Below are 24,681 nucleotides of genomic sequence, written 5' to 3'. Positions count from 1 at the left end.
AATGAGCAAGAAAGAATTGCCCCATCAGCGGAGTCAGTCATGGCACATAAGACACCCCGTACCCACCAATGTCCGTTTCAGAGGAGCCTGGGAGTTTTGACTGAGTGATAGCGAAGTGGAGACTCTTGAAGTCTGACAGTATCAAGTGTTAGCAAAGGTGCAGAAAAGCAGGAACTCATGCTGGTTGTAAATTGATACGGCCACTTTGGAGAGCAATTCCACAACATTTAGTAAAAATAGAAATGTACACCATTAACCAAGAATTATATTTCTGGATATATAGAAGCTCACAAATGCACAAGGAGACATGTACTAGGAGAGTTGTTATAGTGTTAAAATTGGTTTAATGGGGCGGGGAATGGCCACCAGTAGAGGAGTACATGAATAAAATGGTCTAGTTCTACAGTGGACTAGTACAGTAGTTCAGATGAATTAGCTAGATCTATATACCAACTGGATGGATCTTAAATGTGCTGCTCAGTTAAAAAGCAAATTATTATATTGTATGATGTGTACAGTATACTGTTTAGGACATTAAGAAAACACAGTAATACCATATGGTTTTATGTAGATATACATACACTTTTTTTTTTTTTTTTTTTTTGAGACAGAGTCTCGCTTTGTTGCCCAGGCTAGAGTGAGTGCCGTGGCGTCAGCCTAGCTCACAGCAACCTCAAACTCCTGGGCTCGAGTGATCCTTCTGCCTCAGCCTCCCGGGTAGCTGGGACTACAGGCATGCGCCACCATGCCCAGCTAATTTTTTATATATATATATATCAGTTGGCCAATTAATTTCTTTCTATTTATAGTAGAGACGGGGTCTCGCTCTTGCTCAGGCTGGTTTTGAACTCCTGACCTTGAGCAATCCGCCCGCCTCGGCCTCCCAAGAGCTAGGATTACAGGCATGAGCCACAGCGCCCGGCCTATACATACACTTTACCTAGACTTAACTAGGATACAAAATTCATGCCAGTGCTTGCGTGTGAAAATTCATGGTGCGGGTGGGGAGGGTTGGAGTAGCCTGGGGAAGGAGGAAAAATGAACTGGATAAAGTTGTAATTCTTTTCATTTTTAAAAATTCTAAAAATAGCCGGGCGTGGTGGCTCACGCCTGTAATCCTAGCTCTTGGGAGGCCGAGGCGGGCGGATTGCTCAAGGTCAGGAGTTCAAAACCAGCCTGAGCAAGAGTGAGACCCCGTCTCTACTATAAATAGAAAGAAATTAATTGGCCAACTGATATATATATATATATAAAAAATTAGCCGGGCATGGTGGCGCATGCCTGTAGTCCCAGCTACTCGGGAGGCTGAGTCAGAAGGATCGCTCGAGCCCAGGAGTTTGAGGTTGCTGTGAGCTAGGCTGACGCCACGGCACTCACTCTAGCCTGGACAACAAACCGAGACTCTGTCTCAAAAAAAAAAAAAAACAAACAAACAAAACAAAACAAAAAAAAAAAAATTCTAAAAATATAGCTCAAAGGTCAGTTCTGGGTGGTAAGAGATAACAGATGTTAGTTTTTGTCTTTTCTTCAATTCAAAACAAAATAGAAGCAAACCTATAAAGGCTGCTGTAGGAAGACCAGTCACATGGACTGGGTAAGTGCTCTAGGAGAGCTGGCACTGCCTTCCTCATGCCCGGGCTGGGGTGCAGGCGGCATCTTCAGTAAACGTTGAGTGAATGCTCACCTCACTCGGCCGTCACCCACCCTGCTTGCACCTGACTTGGGGTGATCCTAAATCAGAGTCCCGGGTCCCTTGCTGCTTCCAGAGTGTGAGTATCATGCCCAGAAGCACTGCCCCACTTTTAATTCTAGTAAGGAGGAACCATGTCCCAGGATGACAAAGGCTTCACCCAAACTTCCTCCTTCTGGCTGAAACCAGTTCTCTGCTCTGAGTATCCGGAACCAGGAAATCCTCCTCATCTGAGGACGTTGAATGTTCTTTGACTCCGGACTTTTTCCCCTAAAGCTGAGCGGTATTTTGGGAGTTTAGGCCCATTCAGCATTGGCCTTTGTGCCCTATTCAGATATATTTTTTTTGAACAAGGGGATTTTACTTCAACCTACAAGGGGCTGTGTTTTGTTCTTTATAGCCTGGTAATGCCAGACTTTGCTTTCTCTTGTGGATCCCCCTGGGGATAAAGAGTGGCCTTCCGACCCAGGTCTCTTAGCTAGAACAGATCTTATCCTTTGTACCCAGCTCCATATACAGAGACACTATTGTCTTTACTCTTAACTGTACATCTGGATGAACGGCCTCTGCTCCAGACCTTTCTAGGTTCCGCTGGCCCATCCCTCATTTTGATCATGTTGCTGTGGTAGTCTGATTAGGGCCAGTATTGAAAATTATGTTTCTGTCATTGAGGAAGAGAGCCCCTGGCGAGTAGGCTGACCTGCATGCTGGTATAGTATAATGCAAACTTTGTAACGGATGCTGGAGATCCGAAGAACTGAGAATTAAAAGGACATCTTGTTGGCCTGGAGACTTGGAGGTATTAGGTAGCAAGTTGATGCCATGGCAAGGAACACAGTCTTTGGTACCTGCCAGCAATGTTGGAGGGGAAAAGTGGTCATCAGGTGCCAGCATTGTTGGGTTGATCTGTGTGATGAGGGTGGCATCAGAGCATAGTTGGTGCAGAGAAAAATTGGCTTCTGCAGACCTATAGGCTGGGCTGGCTTATTAGGGCAGAATGATTTGGACTTTTGTGAAAGATGGAACTGGTAGAGTGAAGCGTGAATCTTTCCCAGGGCAACCCTACAATAGTACTAGTCCTAGGAAGCGGCACATTGGGTTTTTTGTTTTTTTATTTTTATTTTTTGAGACAGGGTCTCACTCTGTCACCCAGGAGGCTGGAGTGTAATAGCGTCACCGTAGCTCACAGCAAACCCAAGCTTCTGGGCTCAAGTGTTCCTCCTGCGTCAGCCTCCTGTGTAGCTGGGACTACAGGTGTGTACCGCCATGCCTGGCTAATTTTTCTATTTTTAGTAGAGACGGGGTCTCACTCTTGCTCAGGCTGGTCTCAAACTCCTGGCCTCCCAGAGTGCTTGGATTACAGGTATGAGCCACCGTACCTTGCCTAGGGTATTTTTTATATGATTTTTTCCCCCTGGTTTCTGAAGAATGGCCAAAGAACTGTGTCTGTTGTGAAGAAAAGTAGTACAAGGAGCAGGGGCCACCTGAGCTGAGGAGGGAGGGACCGAGGGGGCCTGGGAGCTGAGCTAGCTGCCATGGTGCCTGCCGCACCCAGCAGCCCAGACTCACCTCAGGCGGTGTCTTGTTTCTCACAGCGGGGAAATGGCTCTGAGGAAGATCCTCCTGCTGGGGCTCAGGCTCGAGAATGAGGCTCCTGTACCTGGGCGCGGGGTTTGCTGGCGCCAGTGGACACGCCGGGCTTCCACTGCCGGCTGGAGGTTGGCCCTGCATGTCTGTGCCTCCCCAGGAGGATGCGGTAGCGAGTCGGGCTGGCATGGCTGGGGCCACATGTCCTGGCAGGCACTGCCCAGGCCACTGACGAGAGGGAGGGCAGCCCCTCCCAGAGGCCGCCCTGAGAAACCAAGGCTGGGGGAGGCTCCAGAGGGTGTCCTGCGCACAAATACAACTCTGGGTAGGTGGTCGGTGGGACGCCCGGCTTGTGCTGGGGAGAAGAGGCTCGTGGGGGACGAGGCTCTGGTCCTCCCTGCAAGGGGGGCTCCAGGACGGAGCCTGAGGGAAGAGAAACCAGTTGGTGACCTGGGGATGCCACAGGAGGCTTCTGGGTTGGCAGGGTGCTTTACAGACACAAGAGATTTTGTGGAAGTCTGGGTGAACTTGCTGATAAGCAAGCTTTTTTGACTGCTGGTGTGTAAACCCACTAAAATACTAAACAAATTTTTGTTGGTCATTTTTGTACTTAATAGCAAAGCATTAGAGCTTGTAGACATCAGATTTGAGATGATGAAATAGGGTTTGTGTTTGAGGGCAATATAATTGTGGATTGGCATTTTTGTTTTAGGGACAGGGTCTCACTCAGTCACCCACGCTGGAGTGCAGTGGCATGATCATAGCTCACTATGACCTCGAACTCCCGGGCTCAAGTGATCCTGCCTCAGCCTCCCTAACAGCTGGGACTACAGGCGCGTACCACCATGCCTGGCTAATTTTTAAATTTTTCACAGAGACAGGGTCTCGTTAACTTGCCCAGACCAGTCTCAAACTCCTGGTCTTAAGCGTTCCTCTTGCTGTGACCTCCCAAAGCACCGGATTACAGGCATTAGCCACTGTGCCTGGCTGAGGCCAATATAAATGTATCCGCTAATGATATCTAGTCCTGGAGGCAGCCTTCTATACCGGAACAGCATCACAAAGGCTTTACTGTGGAGCTTGAGAACAGACTAAATGGGAAAAGATGTTAGCTGGATTTGGGCATGTAGCTAACAGGTTTTTGGCATGAAATTATCCTATGAACTTTTTTTTTCCCTTTGAGATTCTGAGTGGGTTAAGGTTGACTTTCTTATTAAGCCACTGAAACTGTCCTGCAAAGCATTTGTGGTCAGGGGCCCCGGACGTGTATCTTTCTTTTGCCGCCTTTTCAGTAGAGTGTTCGTGAAGCGCACAGAACAGCAGTTAATTAATGGAATTGGGAGATTCACATTTCTTTAAATTCCTCCCAACAATTGTATAGGATGCTTGTAAATGTTTTTTTCAAAGGATGTACACTTATAATTTTTCTTATTATAAAAGCATTTAATATCAGTACATTTCTTTCTTCTTTTTTAAAAAAGAAAATACTTTAATAATTTATTTGAAACAGTTAAGAGATATGGTTGTCTGTTCTTTTACAATGCCGGTAAAAAAGTTCACATTAGTTCCTGGGCCCAGTATATTTCTTAATAAAGAAAAAAAATTTTGCCATAATCCTACCACCCAGATAGCATACTGTCACATTTTGGTATATGTTCTCTCAGTGCTTTTATGTATTTTTATTTTGGTGTTCCTTTCCCAAAGTAGGGAAGGGACCAGAATCAATAGCGGGATGTTAGTAAGTCACAAGTCTAGAGAGACTTGGGGGGAAGGCAGTCTTAGCGTGTTAGGGAACGGTATGAAACACCCCGGGGAGGTGGTGAGATCCCACTTTTCCTGAACATTTTCTATCAATAGTATCTTGGTATTTTAAGGGGAGAGGTCTGTATGTTTCTTTACAATACAGTAGAACCCCTAGGAGTAGCTACCACCTGGATACCTGGTTATTAAAGTAATTTTTCTGTTACTCCAAAGAGCTTTAGTTACACTCAGCTTTTACCTTAATCCTTGTACAGCTCTAAAGGGCAAACCTTATTCAGCTCTGAACGGTGTTTGCAAGTGGGGCCACGGAGCCACCCTGAGCCAAAAAGAGAGCATTATGTCACCGGAGACCCAAGCCCAGAGAACCAAAGGTATGACCTGATACGCAGTGGCCCCAGCCAGATCTCTACAGAGAGACCCTCGTGTCTCAGGTCTGGAGAAGAGCTGGCTGATGGTTTTTAAGAAGAGTGGAATTACTCAGCCCACTCATTCAGATCTTAGTTTGTTCATAATACAGTCCTCAGACCGGATGACACTCTCCCCTTGGAGGCCACAGCAAGGCCTTTGTATTTCAGTTGGCCTGATGTGCCATCTCTCAGAAATGTCCCCTCCACGGCCAGACAGAACCAAGCCTGGCTGGGAGCACAGAAGGTGTGTGAGCGCTGCCTCAGCTGTGAGTGCAGGTAAAGGGACTGGCTGGCCAAGCCGTCGGAAGTGCTTCAGGTTTCGGGAAGGGGAGCAGAGGTGTAACTTTGATTCTGATAAAGAAGCACCAAGTTAGACTGACGGTCATTTATCGAGCGCTGGAATGCCACCAAAGTACTAGGTGTTAGGAGATACGAGACCGTATAGGTCCTGGCAGAGAGGATTGTCCTTCCTGCATTGGTCCCTGTGTGTATTAGGGAGTGAGGAAACGCACATCGAAGTGAACAGTGCATTTACCATGTGGAGTAGTTAGCCAGTATCTTATTTCCTCCTTTTTAAAGCTTTAGATTCCGTTGCTGGGGACTTGTAGCCATCAGTTTTCTGTAGCTGACAGGCTGTTCACCACTGGTCTCAAGCCTCCTTGGACCTTTGCCAAGCCTCTTTGGAGATGGCAGAGATGGGTGTAGGCCCATGCTCTGCTCCAGCCACCAGAGAGGCCACAAAGTCAGGGATGGAGGAGGGTAAAGGAGTAAGGGTCATACGTATGGGATGCCTGGATTTGGGGCCCTGAGACTTAGGAGGAGAGTGAGGCAAGGCTAATGAGGGACTGGTTCCTGAGCCTTGGCTAAAGCATTTGGACTCAGGAGTTTTAGATGGAATAGTCCTTGGTCTGAGAACTCAAGGAAAGGAGCCACCCTCTGCTGAGAAGGGTGTTGAGCTCCTGGTTCACATCCTTGCTGAAGGTTCTTCATATATTGCCCGGAAGCTTCTCCTGAGTCTTTATCTCTAATTAGCTAACAGGCTGAGTGAGTTTCAGCTTGAAGTCAGAAGTGAAGAAAGCAAAGGTCAGGCAGTTGTCAGGATTGTGACCCGGCTGGTTAATTGCTGGTTAATTACCTGGAACAGGCTGTCTGTGTGACAGAGGGGTGGCGTACTTGTCAGACTCAGAAAGGAAGTCAGGATGTTGTGTCAAAAATCAGTTGGGGAAAAAATTTGACCAGCAACTTTAATTTCCTTATGTTGCAACTGTCCTGTTAATATAGTTGTAATAATTTTAGAACCGTATTAGTGCCCTTGTGGTTATCCTTGGTTGTGTGCAAATTGCTTTGCGTGTTCTAAAGTCCTCTTGGACAAAAGTAGATGTGGTTTTTCGGTGCAGACTTCTGGGATGGAATATTTGCATTTAGAGGAGTCACTTTGGGTTTCGGTGGGGATTATAAAGAGCGAACGTGGGTATCTGACAACAAAGCACATATTTGAGCTTTGAGACAACTTGGCATAAAAAGGTCTCGACTTACCAAGGTACTACTAGGATTCAGTTGTTTGTGTCACCGGAAGATTGGTTACAGCTACCTTTTGTGGAAGCTCCTTCAGAGCGTGTAAAATGATGTTATTTATAGGATTGGTGGGAGAGCTGTCAAGGTAGAGATGTCAGACCAGTATAGGAGAAACCTGCTTACAGTGAGCCTGGGAAGTACATGCAGTCAGTGACAGGTTTTAGCTTGTTCGTTAAGGGACTTTTCCATTTGTTCGTGATCACATGAGCCCTTTGCCCAATATGAGGAGCACCCACATATCCGGAGCGTGTCGGGCCTCCCTGTGGCTCACACACAAAGTGTGCTTATCGAGTTAATGTGTAAGCAGGAGACAGCCTCCTGTGCCACATGGTCTGGTGTATTAATCACTTCTCAGTCTAATCACTCTCTCTTCGGTCTCCCTGGACCCAGGACCTTGGAAGCCATGTCGAAGCCCCACAGTGAAGCCGGGACTGCCTTCATTCAGACCCAGCAGCTGCACGCCGCCATGGCGGACACATTCCTGGAGCACATGTGCCGCCTGGACATTGACTCGGCACCCATCACGGCCCGGAACACTGGCATCATCTGCACCATTGGTGAGGGGGGGTGCCTGTCCTCTCAGAGGGCTTCATGTGGCAGTGACTGTTTCTGTCCTGAAAAGACGAAACAAAGGTGGCAAACCTAGGTGCTAAGGGAGATGCTACACAGATTCTTTTTTTTTTTTTTTTTTGAGACAGAGTCTCGCTTTGTCGCCCAGGCTAGAGGGAGTGCCATGGCGGCAGCCTAGCTCACAGCAACCTCAAACTCCTGGGCTCGAGCGATCCTCCTGCCTCAGCCTCCCGAGTAGCTGGGACTACAGGCATGCGCCACCATGCATGGCTAATTTTTTCTATATATATTAGTTGGCCAATTAATTTCTTTCTATTTATAGTAGAGACGGGGTCTTGCTCTTGCTCAGGCTGGTTTACTCCTGACCTCGAGCAGTCCTCCCGCCTCGGCCTCCCAGAGTGCTAGGATTACAGGCGTGAGCCACTGCGCCCGGCCTACACAGATTCTTAATGAGAACTCAGGTCATAGGAGGTTACAGTAAAGAATTAATATGCTTTATGTTTTCTGCTATGGGGAAATTTTAGAGGGTGTCCTCCTGAGCAGACATTTGTAGGAGCATCTCAGAAACCTAGAAAAGATATTTTTTAACAGGCTATATTAACCAAGATTCTCGGTTTGGAGATCTGGCTGGCATCCAGTGAGAGTGGAGAGGGCTGGCCACGTCTTACCTAGGCCTTTCTGATAGGATGGGAGCCTGAAGAATTTGAAGGATATGAGAGATGTGTCCTTGATGTCAAGAGAGTGGCTGGCACAGTAATAGCCTTCTGTGTGCTTTTGAAGGACTTTTGAGCTATTTTGGTGGTGGGGGAACTAGGGGGAGATAAAGATCAAGAATTCTTTAAACTTAAGCAAACTTACAGTGCTTTTCCTCCTTTGAATAATCACAATGTGTGGCTTTAAAACTTTTCCTAATAGGCCCAGCTTCCCGGTCAGTGGAGATGTTGAAGGAGATGATCAAGTCTGGCATGAATGTGGCTCGTCTGAACTTCTCTCATGGAACTCACGAGGTGAGCCTCAGCTGGGCAGTGTGGCCGCTGGCATGGCCTGTAGGAAATGGGGACGGGGTGCAGTGTTCATTTAGCTGCGGTGAACCAGGTAAGTGCAAGTCTGGGTTTCACAGCTAGTGGGAAGGTTGTCCTAAGTCACCCATCCCTACTCTCCTTCCCCTTCTCCTGACACCTCAGCTGGCCAGGTCTCCGTAAGCAAGGAAGACCTGTTTTGTCATTGGCCCTGGTTCTCCCACATACCTGTGCTGCACCTGAGCTTTCACAAAGGAAGGTGTGGAAGGGTTCTGTTGGAAACCCCTCTAAGCCTTGGGTGTCCTGGCCACAGTGCTTGACACTCCTGCTCTGGGGTTTCTATAATAGCTCATATTGCTGTGGTGAACCAAGAGTCATCCTACAGATTGATGCTGGCCTGGTTTAGACCCAAGGTAACTGGGCAGGTCCAGGAGGAGGGTTTCCACTATTGCACGTTAAGGACTAAGTCTAATGCACTAACACTGGCTGGCATGTAGCAGCCTGCTCCATCAGCGTTATGGTCCCAGCCTGTCTCTTCCCAGGGGTTCCGGAGCAATGAAATGAAAGCCGTGAGCACTCTTCCCCAGCACCTGGTGGGAGTGTGTTTGTGCTGAGGCTCTTCATTAGCCGGCTTGACCCGTGGACAGAGGCCCTTCCCAGGCACTACTGTCAGGAAGGCTCCATTCCTGCCTCAGTGCCCAAGGTTAGAACAAACTCATTCTGAGGCATTAGGGGTTCCCTGGTCGACTGCCTTTTTCAAACCATCAGGCTCGGCCGTAGATGTCCCACGACCATGGGATTTCATACTGGCGTTGACTGGGGAGTTATGGAGAAGGCAAACTTTCCCCTCTTGAGTTCTGTGCTTCCTGTTCAGAGTAAAGAACATGCTGACCCTATAAGGGCAAGTGGTGAGGGGTTGCCCTCTGGCATTTGGAAGTTGGTATTAAGTTGGGACTAAAAATACAGCCTCAGGAAGTGCAATCCGAGAGGTGAGTTCTTCCATTCTGGAAACGCGAGGCTCTTCGTCACAGATTCCCGTGTTCAGCAGCAGCCTATGGCCTGGCTAGCCTGCTGGCTCCAAATGCCGGGGGGCCTGACCTCAGACAGGTTATTACATGTCCTTATAATTTTTGGAAAATTCTGTAATTTTCCAGAGGCAGAGAGTCCTCAGCAGGAGTCACCAGGAATTACTGCAAGTGTTAGCTTAGCTTAAAGAGAGAGCTAAGGACAACGGTGAAGATTAGTCCACTGTTGATCCTGCTGCTGGGGTCTGCCACGCTCTTCTGCGTGCAGGGCAAGGAGCAGGAATAGAGTTTTAAGAAGCTGACCTTTAACTAGGCTTTATGGTTCCTTCCATCCAGTGAAATAACACCGCACAGCTGGGGCTTGGCAAGGGCGGGTGGTATATGCTGCACCTGCTGGATAGGGCTGGTGTAGATTTTGGTTTTGGTTTTTTTGATCACCAGAGGCATTTGGGAGCCGGGTGTGGTGGCTCACTGCTGTAATCCTAGAACTCTGGGAGGCTGAGGCGGGTGGATTGCTTGAGCCCAGGAGTTGGAGACCAACCTGAGCAAGACACCCTCTCTACCATAAATAGAAAAAAATTAGCCGGACAATTGAAAAAAAACAAAAAATTAGCTGGGTGGCTCCTGCCTTTAGTTTCAGCTACTCAGGAGGCTGAGGCAGCAGGATCGCTTGAGCCCAGGAGTTTGAGGTTGCTGTGAGCTAGGCTGACGCTATGGCACTCTAGCCCAGGCAGCAGAGTGAGACTCTGTCTCAAAAAAAAACAAAAACAAAAAACCAAGTCCTTCTCATGGATTTATTTTGAAGTTTTATGAGGTTTTAGATTGAGTTGAGGTTGTCCCTGGGAGATCAGGGTTTTAGAAACTGATCTGAATTTACTCTTAATATAATGTCATGTAAGCAGTTTCAGTTTGATCACATGCCAGGGCTCCTACTTCATCTGCACCTTTGACTAAGGGGGCATGCTTTTCCAGTTCTTGACAGTCGTAAATACCCTTCTGAACAGACTGACAAAGGACACCTATATCTGCATCTTAGCTTGTGAAAGCATTGGCATAGTATCCTCAGCCCCCACGTTTGGCAGTTCACATGGGCAGGATGTGCTCTTGCTGACCGTGTGGTTCCACAATGCCATGTTGGCCAGAAATACTGACTTTTAAGCAACTTAAATTTAGAGCCTTCCACAAGGACAGCACTGATGGATGGAACTCTTCACCACTTGACAATGTGCCAGCAAAACCACAGCCAGAAATGTACCAAAAGATAATGATATAGAGGATTTGAATAATATACCTAATAATCAGTATGTTTTAATGCATGATTTTATATCACCAAGACTAAACATGCATGTTTATTTAAAACACTCATGGTATACAGATGTGGGGCTGGTGCTTAAAAAAAATAAATAAATAAAACACTCAAGGTTACAAAAATATATTAGGCCACCAAAAACCTCAAGTTCCATAAAGTAGAAATTGTACAGACACATTTTGACATAGTGAATGGTAATTAAGAACAAAGTCTAATGTGTGTGTAGTGATCAAGAAAACGTAGTGACTTAAGTACACTTATTCTAGAAAGCAGAAATCTCAAGGTAAGTGAAATATTTAACTCAGAGAACAGTAGAAAAAAATAACCTAAAAAGGGTGAAGGAAAGAAATTGATTTTGTTTAATAAAGCATAGCTTAATGAAATAGAAAATAAATTTGACAAATTAAGCGCTGATTCTTTCTGTGAAGAAATTAGTAAAACAGCAACCCCTGGTAAGCTTGGTCAGGAATACAATGATGTATAAATAAGAGTATGAATAGAAAAGGGAATGTCTCCTGTTCATTAGAGGTGGTTTTGTTTTTTGGGGGGGGCGGGGGGGACAGAGTCTTGCTCTGTCACCCAGGCTAGATTACAGTGGCATCAGCCTAGCTCATTGCAGCCTTCAACTCCCAGGCTGAAGTGATCCTCCCACCATAGCCTTCCAAGTAGCTGGGACTACAAGGCATACACCACCATGCCTTGCTAACTTTTTAGTTTTTTATACAGATGGGGTCTTGCTATGTTGCCCAGGCTGGTCTTGAACTCCTGGCCTTAAGTGATCCCCCCACCTCAGCCTCCTGCAGTGTTGGTATGGTAGACGTGAGCCACTGTACGATTTTCGAAGTTAAGAAAACTTACAGTTTAATTCCTATAGAGGTGAAATTGATTATTTTCTAAGAAAACATCCAGGAGATAGGAAATATGAACAGACTAATAGGCATAAGAAGTTGTAAAAGTGACTAAGATCTAGCTCACCTCAGAACACTAGGCCAAGTGATTTTTAATGACTAAATTCTGTCTCCCCTTTGCAGTACAGTTAAATCCTTTGTTACACTGCTCTAGAGCCTAGGAAAGCATAGAAATCTTCCCACTGTGTTCTTTGGAATCAACAGGACTAAAACCCAGACACATTAGTACACTAGACCGGTCTCACTTAGACGCAGAAAGCAGAGATAAAATTTAATTATCCAATCTAGTAGATTTAAAGGAATGGCATGATCTATAACCAAGTAAATTTTTTTCTAGGAACGCAGAATTCTGTATTGACATAAAATAGAGTGGTCATAGTAATAGAACATGATAATACTAGGTAACATTTATTAGATTACCATGTGCTTGTCTCTGTTCTAAAACTTCACATATTTCACTCTTCACATCAACTCTGAGGAAAAGGCATTTGACAATATTCACCACCCATTCCTTAAAACAACTATTTTTATTTCCTTTCTATATTCGTGTCCTATTTCTATTGCAAGCCAATAATAGAAAGAAAATTTCATAACTTATACTAAGGACCTCTATAAACAAATAAAAAAACCAAGCCAGTGGCCCCTCATTGTAGAGTATGCCTGAATTAGAAGCTTGACACTTTGAGAAACGGGCTTCAGGCCACACCCTCCTTGGAGGCTAAGCTCTGGCTCCAGCTCCCTCCCCTCCAGCCTCCTGTAAAGAATGATGGCTTGTTTGCAGGTGCAGCTCTCCCAGACAGTGGTGGCTAAAGGACAAGGCCACCAAAAGTGGCCCATAAAGTGCTGAATTAGGTGCCCCTGTTGTCAGCAATGTCATACTGATTACACTATCTAAGAGCCTATTTGACATCTTGGCTGTGAGTCCTTTTTTAAACGAACAATAAGGGCAAACAGAAAAGAGAAAGGGGTGAGAGAAGATTGAGTCCAGGATCTGCTGTGAGTGAGGAATAGCAAAGGGCAGTTTTGTTCAGAAAAAGGCGTATGACCAGCTTTCCCTACTCTACATGTCTCTCTCATCTCTCCAAGCAGACTAGGAAAGAGAAAACCAGGTCTGCGTGGCCTTAGCTATGAGTTACTTAGCTGTTGGGCTGCTGTTGGCTTAGGTCAATAACTTCGGGTTTGAATTGTAGTTGGAATCAATAGAGAACAAACTTTCAGAATTGCCACATGTGTCAGTTTGGCTTCAGTTGCCAGACCAGTCTTATCCAAGTGCAAGTCCTTTTGCCCTGGCCGTCGTCTTTATTTGCAGAGGGTATTTGGTGAGTCAGTCCTGGGGTAAAGAGTAGCCAAAAGGATGACAGGCCATGTTTACACCTGTGCCTCAATGGGTTTTGGTGGCAATATTCTGAAAAGGGTCTGAGGCTTGCCCTCAGGGTGAGCTGGTGCTGTGGTGTAGCGAGTGAAGGTGAGGAGGTCGCATGGGCAGGTGGACGCGAGTGCAGGTGCGCGGGTGGTGCCAAGGTGGAGCTGGAGCTCCGGAAGGCCCACAGGCTTTCCTGGGTAACCAACTTTGGCTCCAGGGCAGGGTAATGGGAGCTGCATCCTAGGGTGGGAGGACACTTGCCATCTTCCTTCCATTCCATTCTCCAGTACCACGCGGAGACCATCAAGAACGTGCGTGCAGCCACAGAAAGCTTTGCGTCTGACCCCATTCTCTACCGGCCGGTTGCTGTGGCTCTGGACACTAAGGGACCCGAGATCCGAACTGGGCTCATCAAGGGCGTGAGTATCCTGGGGGAGAGCTGGGGAGGCGCAGGCAGCCGCATGCCCCACGCCCACCCCCCGCCACCTCTGCCCTGCCCGGGTGTGGTGTTTTAGCTAGGTCTGCAGATGCGGGTTGTACTCATCCGTGTAAAAAGTGTTGGTCTACTTTGCTAGGAAATGGGACCACAAAGGAAGCTTTTTTATTCTAAAACCTACTTCTAAGTCTCTAACTTTGGGGAGCGATTTCTTTGTATCTTTTTCTTCATCATTAAGTAGCATAACTGAAACATTGCATTAATAGCTTTGTCCTTGGGTTATTTCCTTGAAGTATACTCAACTAGAGAATAAGAGCGTTTATTTGCAAAGCAGAACACTCGGTTACTTTTGGCGGGGATGGGACGTTGTTCTGCTGGGGTGGTGAGGGCCCGGCGTCCGCGGTGTGGACTCTCCCACTCTCGCCTGCAGAGCGGCACCGCGGAGGTGGAGCTGAAGAAGGGAGCCACCCTCAAGATCACGCTGGATAACGCCTACATGGAAAAGTGTGACGAGAACACCCTGTGGCTGGACTACAAGAACATCTGCAAGGTGGTGGAGGTGGGCAGCAAGATCTACGTGGATGACGGACTTATTTCCCTGCTGGTGAAGCAGAAAGGTACGTGTGGGAGTCAGGGTCCGGTTGTCTGAAACCGTCTCCCATCTCTAAAATTCCTTGACACAAAGAAGATAGGGGCTGGGCACGGTGGCTCACGCCTATAATCCTAGCACTCGGGTTCGGGTAGGTCAAGACCAGGATGAGCAAGAGTGAGACTCTGTCTCTACCAAAAATGGAGAAAATTAGCCAGACAGTGTCGTGAGCTGAGGAGCTTGCGGTGGCAGTGAGCTATGATGACGCCACTGCTCTCCAGCGGGGACACAGAGCTCTGTCTCCAAAACAAAGAAGGAAGGAGAAGATGGGACGCTGGTTGGCTGGCAGCAAGATTGAGTCTATGTGTTCTCAGGAATTCCTTTTATAACTTAAACTTATCCTCAAAATCGGGCTTTAGTCCAGCCTAGCTATGCTCTTCTGGCTGTGGAGAACATATGAGAAGATTTCTTTTTTTTCACCCTTGCTTTCCTTCTGCCTCCTCCCTTCCTCCATCCCGCAGTGGGAGGTGGGTGGGACGCTCGTGTGCCTGGGGACGATGCTGCCATTCAAGTGCCAGGCGCCATCCTAAGCATTTTATACGATCATTTATTTTAAGTCTTAAAAGAATCTTATTACGTTATCCTTATTGACAGGTGAGGAAACTGGGGTACAGAGAGGTTATCTGGCCTGCCCAAGGTCACGCAGTTAGCGGGGTTGGGATTTGAACTCTGGTGACATGGCTGCGGCGTGCATGACGTGCTGCTGCCCAGCGCGCTGTGCTGGGGAGAGGCTGCCTGCTGCCATGGAGACAGGCCCGAGTGGCTCCGCCTCCACGGCCGCCTCCTGTTCACGCAGGTGCCGACTTCCTGGTGACAGAGGTGGAAAATGGTGGCTCTTTGGGCAGCAAGAAGGGTGTGAACCTTCCCGGGGCTGCTGTGGACCTGCCTGCCGTGTCAGAAAAGGACATCCAGGACCTGAAGTTTGGGGTAGAGCAGGATGTAGACATGGTGTTTGCATCTTTCATCCGCAAGGCGTCCGATGTCCATGAGGTTAGGAAGGTCCTGGGAGAGAAAGGAAAGAACATCAAGATAATCAGCAAAATTGAGAATCACGAGGGAGTTCGGAGGTGAGTCCCCCGTCGTCCCTGCCCCAGGCCCAGCCCAGCACTCTCGAGGGCAAGGTAACCTGGGAGTACCTGGTTCCCAAACCTGGCGCCTGCCCGTCAGCATGCAGACTCCCAAGCCTGTTCCCGACCCACGGAATCAGGGTATCTTAGCTGCATGGAAGGCATTGGTATTTGAAAAACAAAAACAAAGAAAGGCTTCCTCGGTGACTGAGATGTCAGCAGCTAACATTGTTCCCTGGGCCTGGGGACCAGCGTTGCAGAGGACAGGTCTGCGTCACTGCTCACAGGATCGGGGCCGCTGTGCTCTGCCCCTGATCAGGAACACTGCCAGTGTGGAATGGGGGACCACAGGAGAGGGAGGCGGCAGACCCGTAGGAAGGGGCTCTCTTTGTCCCTCACTGGGGAGCCACGAGGAAGCTCCGGGATTGGTGTCCATGCTGAAGCCGTGGGCTCCTGGTCTTCACTTAGAAAGCAGCTGGCTCAGTGATGGGCTGCTTCTGGTGTGGGCCTTCCAGCTTCCCAGAGGAAGGCCTCTGTGGTTCTCCAGCTCAGCTTGCCCATCACCCCAGTACTCCCCAGGTAGAGCCACGTGAGTGTGGCCAGCTAGTGACATCTGTTCCGCTTTGCCCCCCCCTGGGAGAACAGCTGAGCACTGTTAAACCCCAGACTTACTTGTGTGGGTTAGGAGTGTGCTTGGGGGGTGGGGGCAGCCAGCCCTAGGCACCCACCATTGTGGCCTTACTGTCCCTAGCTTTGTATAGATGTCCTTTGTTCCAGAGAATTTGGCGTCCTCCCTTTGCCATCCTGATAAACCACAAGTGCTGCTGGCAGACCTTGACCCCAGGCCAAGCAAAGCCACATTCCCTCTTGCCTTTAGCAAGTCGGAGTGGCCCCCAGGGGCAGCCTCCAGTGTCCTTGACTAGAAGGGGCGTGGATCTTTGTGTGAAAAGCAGTCAGCAGGCCCGGGTTCCCTTGCGTCCTTGGAAGTGCTGGTTGGAGAGTGGAGATACAGAAAGAGCCTTAGGAGGACCCTCACAAGATGCAGATGGGGAGGAAATGAGCCCATGGGACTTTGGAGGAGGCCTTGCCCTCCCCCGACTTCCCCTCAATGAAGCATCCACACTGGGTGTGAACAAGGCAGCGTTGTTGGCCCACCCTGGGTTGAGGTAGCTGGGATGCCCTGCCACACACCATGGTGACGTCACGGATGGTACAAGGACATCTGAGCCAGGAAGTCCCAGGGAAACTTGTTACTCGTCACCGTGCTCGGGGCCTGCTCTATGTAACCTCTCGCTCTTCCTCACCCTCCCCGCCAGGTTTGACGAGATCCTGGAGGCCAGTGATGGGATCATGGTGGCTCGTGGTGATCTGGGCATCGAGATTCCTGCAGAGAAGGTCTTCCTTGCTCAGAAGATGATGATTGGGCGGTGCAACCGAGCCGGCAAGCCTGTCATCTGTGCCACGCAGGCACGTGCCCCTCCCTGCGTTCCCCTTGCACACTCACGTGCTTGCACCAAGGCTACCTGATCCCTTCCCGTGGACCCCGGCCCCGCAACACACAGACGCACATGCCCTGCCCCCTGCCCCCGTATGGAGTCCTGCTCTGCACCTAGCACCACCCAGAGCATCAGCTCGCAGTCATTTGTCTCTGAGAGCCCAGGCCACAGCTCACCAATGCTCTGTCCCCTCCCAGATGCTGGAGAGCATGATCAAGAAGCCCCGCCCCACCCGGGCTGAGGGCAGCGACGTGGCCAATGCAGTCCTGGACGGAGCTGACTGCATTATGCTGTCTGGAGAGACAGCCAAGGGGGACTACCCCCTAGAGGCTGTTCGCATGCAGCACCTGGTGAGTTCCTGCCCCGGGCTTCCGGCCAGTGCCTGGGGTGGAGGCAAGCTCCCCCACGGCCTTTCCTTGTCCCAGGTCACAGCAGCAAGAGTGATGAGGTGTGTGGGGCTGGGGGTCTCTCTTGGTTTTCTGCTCGCCTTCTCTGCCCACACTCCTTCCCCTAGTTCCTTCTGCCCTGGGGGCTTCTGCCTTCATCAGACACAGCACAGTTTACTTCTGGCCTCAAGGTAACGAGTCCTTCCTTTGGCTTAAGTCCTGGGGTTCTTATGCAGTCAAAGATGCCTTGTTCCCCTCCTCTGGACAGTCAGAGGTTCTGAGCACAAAAGGCCAAGGGCTCCTGCTCCCCGCTGTTTCCTTTGGCTTCCAGTTCGATTCCCCGATTCCCCACGCATTCCACAGACAGGTGTTCCCTCACCCCCTGGGGCCGCTGTGGAACTGCCCTGGTGGCTGTTGCCTGCACCGCACTGACCCTGAGCTGGCCTTGCATGGTGCCTGCGGTGGGGCCTGCTTTGCAGTGTTGCTGCAGCTGCCGCACTCACTCCAGGCCAAAAGGGGGTTAAGTGACTGGTGGCAGGGCCACAAATAGAGATAGGTGGAAGGGTGGCTGGCCCCAGCGGGCCTGGGACCGAGCATCTGGAGGATCATAGAGGCTCCTTCTCTTCTTTTTCCTGGGGAGTGTGATCTTCCGACTCTCCCAGCATGGCCGTGGCCCACTGCCTGGCCGCTGCTCAGGGCAGAGGCTCTGCTCCTCGGCCCTGTTGATTTCTGCTCCAGAGCTCAACTCGGACCAGGTGTCAGGGTTACTCTCAGGCCTGGTAGAATGAGTGCTATAAATGAGCTTTCTCCCAGGAGTCCTCGTCAGCCTCTATGATGTATAGCTCAGTGAACTTGCCCTCTATCCTGAGGTGGTTCTTTAGCTTTCCTACTCCCGTTCCAGCCAGTCAAGGACCTCCGGCCTTTTGAGTGACCCCAGCCCTCAGGTATCCACATTTAAAACAGACAAACCTCTAGACTAGTGTCTTCCTTTCCTTTTTTGTTTCCTATTTTCGAGTTTAAGCAGCTTCCAGAGAAGACGTGTCCTTTATATTAAACACTTTTTCAGTGGTGAACTGAGTTCGTACTTGGCTAAAGATGTCTTCTAGGCTGTTGTCTGCATCCTTGGTGGATTTCCCCATATTGCAATCTGTAGAGACCGATCTCCTTCCCAGGGACATTTGTGTAGCCTGACCCTGGCTGTCACGTCACCCAGTTTGTGCAATATGATTGCTGTTTTGATGCTTAGGTACTCTTGGCGCAGTCTCAACTGCCCCATGGCAGGAAGGTGCTGTTTCGCTCCCAGGAGATGGTGTACCTTGAACCAGTCACCTCCAGAGTGGCTGGCTGCCTTTACGCGGCTCTCCATACATCCCCTCTAATTCTCTTGCTTAGTTGTATGACCTTGTGACCTCAGAGGTGGGAAAGAGGGGCTGACCTTGATCTAAACCATGAAAGAGGTAGAATGGGAGGACTTACATATCTTTGGGCAAGTCATTTGACCTCTCAAGACCGCATCTGTAAAATAGATTAGATAAGAAATGTTTAATTATAGTCTTAGCATTAAATATTCACTGCTGCTATTATCAAATGTCTGATAAGTCCCTGTGTACATTGATGTAATCTTCATAGCTCTCTACCTCAATTTATAGACGAGGGTTACATGCTAGTGAAGCCTGGGTTTGAATCCAGGTCTGCTGACTCCAAAGCCAGTCTTCTGTCCTGCAGCGTCCTGCTCTGTGTAGCAGGAGAGGAGGGCAGGTCTCCATCTGGGGCCTGTAGTGGGGTTAGAGACTAAGATTCAGGCTCTAGGTTCTGAATTCCATGTTGTTTCCTCCATACCCTAGTCTTTCCTATGAACAGACACCTTAGAACTGCAAGGCTTGGATTGCATGGCGCTGCTCAGAAGATAAGTTACAGGGTCCCAGCAGGGCTGTAGCTGCCCCTCCAGGCAGCTCAGTCCTCTCCCTTCTATGTCACCAGTTAATACTGGCCGACAGCTTCTCCTCTTAACCATTCACTGCCTTCTCCTGTGTCTAACTAATGTAGTTCATGACCCGTAACTGAGAGCAGTACCAGGTATGGTCCTGTCTCCCATTCCTATCCCTTGTCCTTCGGGGTGCATGCGTTTCATTCTTCTTACAGAAAGAATGCCTTTAACCTAGTCAATCCCGCCACACATCTGCTTACACTGTCAAATTACGAGATGGACTACTGATTCTTCCCTCTCCCGTCCTGCATTCCGATGCTGGTGATTGCAGTATAATCCTCTACAAGATTTTCTTTCTGATTCTTTGTCTTACCTGAGCCTGTAAATAACTTAGTGGCTTTCTCATGACTGTTTTAATCATTAGATTGTAATCAGATGTCTCGTTAATGTATCTGCATGCTTCCACAGGCGTCTGTCTCTTCACATGGCTGTCCAGTGTGCCCCTCACAAGTTGGCCAGAGTTGCCCATTCTCTTGCTTAGAACTCAGTCACACCACATAGCCTTGGCTTTGAACCCAGCTCTCCAGCTCTGCACAGCCCGTTTCCCTGGCAGGCCATCGGAAAGGCTGGGAGCACCCCATGCCTGAAGCCAAGCTAGCGCTCACTCGGCACGGGCACGGAAGGTGGGCAGGGGCCTGCCGTGACCAGACAGCCATGTGAGGAGAGAGGCCCTGTCCCTTCCCGTAAGCTGTGTTGTGAGGCGGTGTGTTCAAGTCCTCTGCCAGGGAGTGATGTGGGCCCAGCCTGGGCATGTTGCCATGCCAGGGTGCTGGAGCCTACTGCCATATCATCTCCCTCTGCCCAAATCAAAAAAAATCCTTCCCGGATGGAAGAATGAATCTCCTGTATTGGAGGAAAAATGGGCGGGGCAGTTGGACTTTTATCACCCGACCTCTAAATCTGCCTCAAGGACAGATTTAGCCAATTAACCTCTAAGAGTACCTTCCTCTCTGATTAATTCCCCATTCTGTCTTCCGTGTGTTGTCTCTGTCATTTCTCCTCCTCCTCCCTCTTCCTTGCCTCCCCTTCCCCTGAACCTTACAGATAGCTCGTGAGGCTGAGGCAGCCATGTTCCACCGCAAGCTGTTTGAAGAACTTGTGCGCGCCTCCAGTCACTCCACAGACCTCATGGAAGCCATGGCCATGGGCAGCGTGGAGGCTTCTTATAAGTGTTTAGCGGCAGCTTTGATAGTTCTGACGGAGTCTGGCAGGTAGGGCCCTGAGGGCAGGTAACACTATAGGATGACCAGCTTCTTGCCCTGGCCGCGGCCGGCCCTGCAGCTGGGCCTGGGCTCGCAGCCTCTCCTCATCTGCAGGAAGACAGCCAGGAAGGGCACGACAGGGCAGGGCCAGAGGGTCCTTGGCTCAGTAGGCTCAGTGGATGTCACAGGCTCCTGGTGAGGGACCGGTTCTGCGGAGTGTTGATCTTGGCTCGGCGCAGCATCTCCAGGGACTGGGCTCCTCTTGGCCTCTGTCCTCAGGGACACGTTCCTCACCAGCTGTCCTTGTGACTCTTCCCCTCCCTTTCCACTTGTGACAAAGCTCTGTCCCCCTCTCGTCCCTCTGGACGGATGTTGCTCCCCTAGATTGCCCGTGAGGCAGAGGCTGCCATCTACCACTTGCAATTATTTGAGGAGCTCCGCCGCCTGGCGCCCATTACCAGCGACCCCACAGAAGCCGCCGCCGTGGGCGCCGTGGAGGCCTCCTTCAAGTGCTGCAGTGGGGCCATAATCGTCCTCACCAAGTCTGGCAGGTAGGAGGCGGCAGTGGCTCCCCGGGGATGCCCTGCTCGGTGGCACCTCTCCTTGGGGGTCCTGGGAAGCAGAGCATTAGACAGTGCTCAGGGGTGCTGAGCCAAGGTAAGAGCCCTCTGCCTCCACCCCACCCTACAGGAATGAGCCCCCCGCCCCTCAGGCCAGGATCCGGGAGAGAGCGGAGCCCCCTCCTGGGACTCCAGGCAGCATTCGAATCAAAAGCAAGTTTACCCTGGAGACTTGCGTATAACCATGGATAGGTGGCTGTAAATGGTTGATATTTAAAAGCTGGTCCTCTAAAATAGCAAACAACAGCCATTTCTACCTATCTCAGTTGCTATATGCTTTTTAAAAACGCAGTTTCACTGTGCCCCCATTCGGTGCGCTGGCCCCCATGTGTCGTTGAGCCCTAAAGACAGGTGCATTCCAGCCCAGAAAGTTCGTGGTGCTGCCTTGCTGGTGTTCCATGGGGCCAGGCAGCCGGGCTGAGGGCTGGCCTGGCCTGGCCTATGCTTGGGATCCTTCACAGCAGGGGACATTCAGTAGCCCTCCCTCCCCCTTCTAGGAGTGTGTTGCTCCTTCCTGCCCTCAAGGCGGGGAAGGTTTCCTGGAAGAGAGGAGGGTGGAGAAGAGCAAGAAGGGGACTGCCCTGAGAACCAGGGCAGGTGCCCTCGCAGAGGGCTCAGGCCTGCCACTCTTGGCTAAACAGCTTTAACCATCAGGGTTGACCTTTGTAAAAAGGTCCAGTCGTTAGGGTTGACCTTTGTAAAAAGGTCCAAGCATAGCTATTTGGCTATTTTTATCTCTAGTCTTCTGGGATTTCACTCCTCTAGTCCTGACTTCAGCAGCTGTTCCTCTGAAGGCCTTGTATGGAGGCCAGGCCTGAAGTGCAAGGGCATTCTCTACTGGGATGTGTCTTAAGTTTCCCTGACACCTGTTGAGTGTCCTAATAGCTTGCCTTCTGGGACCCAGTTCCTTCTGCAAGCCCCTCCCTAACTGTTCAGACACATCCGCAGCTGTAAATGCTCAGTGCCGGTGTTCAGGGACACACCTGGCAGAGGGGCTTCAGCTGGAGCTGCTCTCCTGTCACCACTCCCATGTCTCATTCTTGCCTCCTGCGTAGCACCTACATTTCCAAGCCTCATGTAGATACTCAGGTTTGACTCTGGGGCTGTTTCAGGGACCTAGGGGACCCCAGTGGGGTGAGGGAAGGGCACATAGTAGAGAAGTCTGTTGTTGACTCCCAGGAGGCGGGTCAGCTCTGCTGCTGTCCTCTGCAGATGTCGAGAGTCAGGTGCTATTCACATGCTGCTTGGCTGGCTGGTAGCTGGCACCGGCAGCAGAGGAATGGGTGCTGGTGAGGTTGGGCTGCCTCTCTGTGCCAGAGTTCAGGGTGTGAGCAGGGTTCTGCCAGCCGCGGACCATGTGGAGTGAGTGAGTGAGACTGACCATGCTGGGTCGGGCTGATCCTGCGGGCCTGGCCTGTGGGCAGGGGTAGAGGGCAAATGGTAGCGTAGCATGCTGTAGAGGGTACAGGATGAGGGGCTGCCCCAGCCTTGGGAGGCAGCTCCCTGTTCTCAGAAGGGTCCCAGATGTTTAAAGTGGCCAGAGCCTTCAGACTGGCATAGCGAGTGGGATTAGAAGGTGAGCGATTGCTCAAGGCCCTGCGGTGCTTCCTGGGAGGCCTCTGGGGCCCTGTGTAATGGTCTCTTCTGCCTGTCCCCATCCCTTCTCAGGTCTGCTCATCAGGTGGCCAGATACCGCCCACGTGCCCCCATCATTGCTGTGACGCGGAATCCCCAGACAGCTCGCCAGGCCCACCTGTACCGTGGCATCTTCCCTGTGCTGTGCAAAGACGCAGCCCAGGAGGCCTGGGCTGAGGATGTGGACCTCCGGGTGAACTTGGCCATGAATGTTGGTGCGTGGTCAGGAGCAAGGGTTAGAGCTTGGAGGTGTGGGGGTGCTCGAGCACTGGCCTCTCCTGGGCCCTGAAAGTTTGGGGAACAGAAAGGGTAACATTTAGACGTTAGAGGGCAAGAGGCCCAGCTGACTACTCCTCACCCTCCCTGGGAATATTCTGAATCCCCTCCCGTTCCATGTGGTCCTGACTGAACCCCGGAGGAAGAGGGGCCTTTGAGTAGGGTTGAGCAACTCAGTCCCTCTCCTCACTCTTCCAGTCTGCAGCCCAAAGCAAAATTGTCCATTCTTTGGCATCTGCTCATTACTGAGGTTTTGTTTGTTCTTTTTTTTTTTTTGAGACAGAGTCTCATTCTGTTGGTGCTAGAGTGCTGTGGCATCAGCCTAGCTCACAGCAACCTCAAACTCCTGGGCTCAAGTGATCCTCCTGCCTTAGCCTCCCAAGTAGTTGGAACTACAGGCGTGTGCCACTGTGCCCGGCTAATTTTTTTCTGTATATATTTTTAGTTGTCCAGCTAATTTCTTTCTATTTTTAGTTAGAGACGGGGTCTTGCTCAGGCTGGTCTCAAACTCCTTAGCTCAAACGATCCGCCCATCCCAGCGGGCTAGGATTACAGACATGAGCCACCATGCCCGGCCCTTACTTGCTTATGGTTTTTAAAAAAATAAAATTGGCTAGAACTTTTGCACTGTGGGGGGTGGCACATGCACATTAAGTACTGATGTGGCCTTTGTCCCTGTATAAGGTAGGATGTCACGGGATGAGAGGAAGCAGCTAGCTCTGACCTTGGGCAAGGCTCTCCACTCTAGGGAATAAAGGGAATGCTATCCAAAGGTCCCTGTCAACTCTGCCAGTTGAGTATAAGGAAATCCCAGGGCCTCCCTTGTCCCCTTTGCCTGGGCTGTGAAGCTGGCGCCACCTCGTGGTGGAGGAAGGAATGGTCAGCCAGCCTTGCTCGCTGCCTCTGGCAGGGCCCTGGTGTATAGGGCAGCCACCCTGGTGTGGGCCTGCCTGGCTTGGCTTCTACTCACCAGCTTCTCTTTTTTTCCTCCAGGCAAGGCCCGAGGCTTCTTCAAGAAGGGAGATGTGGTCATTGTGCTGACTGGGTGGCGCCCTGGCTCGGGCTTTACCAACACCATGCGTGTAGTGCCTGTGCCATGATGGACCCCAAAGCCCCTCCTCCAGCCCCTATCCCATCCCCTCCCCGCGACCCGTCCATTAGGCCAGCAATGCTTGTAGAGCTCACTCTGGGTGGTAGTGTGGCACTGGTGGGCTGGGACACCAGGGAGAAGATTTTTGCCGCTGTGAAACATGGCTATTTGTAGACCCTGCTCAGGTGGGGTAGCTCAGAGCCTGGCTTGCCCATCATGTGGCCCCACCCAAGCAAGGGACAAAGTATTGCAAGACTGGAGGCCCCCAGATCCTATGGCAAGAGGGCAACAGCTCCCTTTCCTTTGTGTACCTGGTTTGGTTCTTGTAGAAAATGGATGCCCAGAGAAGTTTCAACTCTGGCCTGGGGTCAGGAAACAGCCAGCAAGAGTAGGGGCCTTAGGGCATGGGGCAGTGGTTCCAGTTTAAGTAGGCTCTGGGCCTTACTTGCTTCCCCAACCCCACGGCCTTCCTTGTGCACTGTGCTCTTCTGCCTTGCACTCCACTCACCTGTTGCTGCAGACAAACACTCCACCCTCACCTTCCATTTTCCCTGCTACTGCAGCTGCCTCCGGGCCTGTTGCTATAGAGCCTACCTGTATGTCAATAAACAACAGCTGACGCA

At 50.4% G+C, this 24,681-nt stretch overlaps 1 protein-coding gene across 4 annotated transcripts in view; it reads left to right on the top strand.

The window, feature by feature from the left end:
• The window catches only part of PKM (pyruvate kinase M1/2), a 29,109-nt gene extending 4,428 nt beyond the window's left edge, over positions 1-24,681 (top strand). Inside the window, exons 1-11 of one of the 4 annotated variants that reach the window (XM_012768255.2) lie at positions 5,293-5,409; positions 7,411-7,577; positions 8,506-8,597; positions 13,502-13,633; positions 14,081-14,267; positions 15,096-15,366; positions 16,683-16,833; positions 17,060-17,212; positions 20,822-20,988; positions 22,726-22,907; positions 23,962-24,681. In XM_012768255.2, the coding sequence (XP_012623709.2) occupies positions 7,424-7,577; positions 8,506-8,597; positions 13,502-13,633; positions 14,081-14,267; positions 15,096-15,366; positions 16,683-16,833; positions 17,060-17,212; positions 20,822-20,988; positions 22,726-22,907; positions 23,962-24,068 (1,596 nt within the window). In that variant the 5' untranslated portion in view covers positions 5,293-5,409; positions 7,411-7,423 and the 3' untranslated portion in view covers positions 24,069-24,681. Of the gene's footprint in view, positions 1-5,292; positions 5,410-7,410; positions 7,578-8,505; positions 8,598-13,501; positions 13,634-14,080; positions 14,268-15,095; positions 15,367-16,682; positions 16,834-17,059; positions 17,213-20,279; positions 20,447-20,821; positions 20,989-22,725; positions 22,908-23,961 lie in introns of those variants that run through there. The other 3 variants (XM_012768254.2, XM_012768257.3, XM_012768258.2) reach the window with 3 other exon arrangements.

The sequence above is a fragment of the Microcebus murinus genome, chromosome 6, assembly GCF_040939455.1.
Source record: "Microcebus murinus isolate Inina chromosome 6, M.murinus_Inina_mat1.0, whole genome shotgun sequence".
Lineage (NCBI taxonomy): Eukaryota > Metazoa > Chordata > Mammalia > Primates > Cheirogaleidae > Microcebus > Microcebus murinus.
Note: the sequence above shows the minus strand (reverse complement) of the source record. Positions and strands in the feature narration are given on the sequence as shown.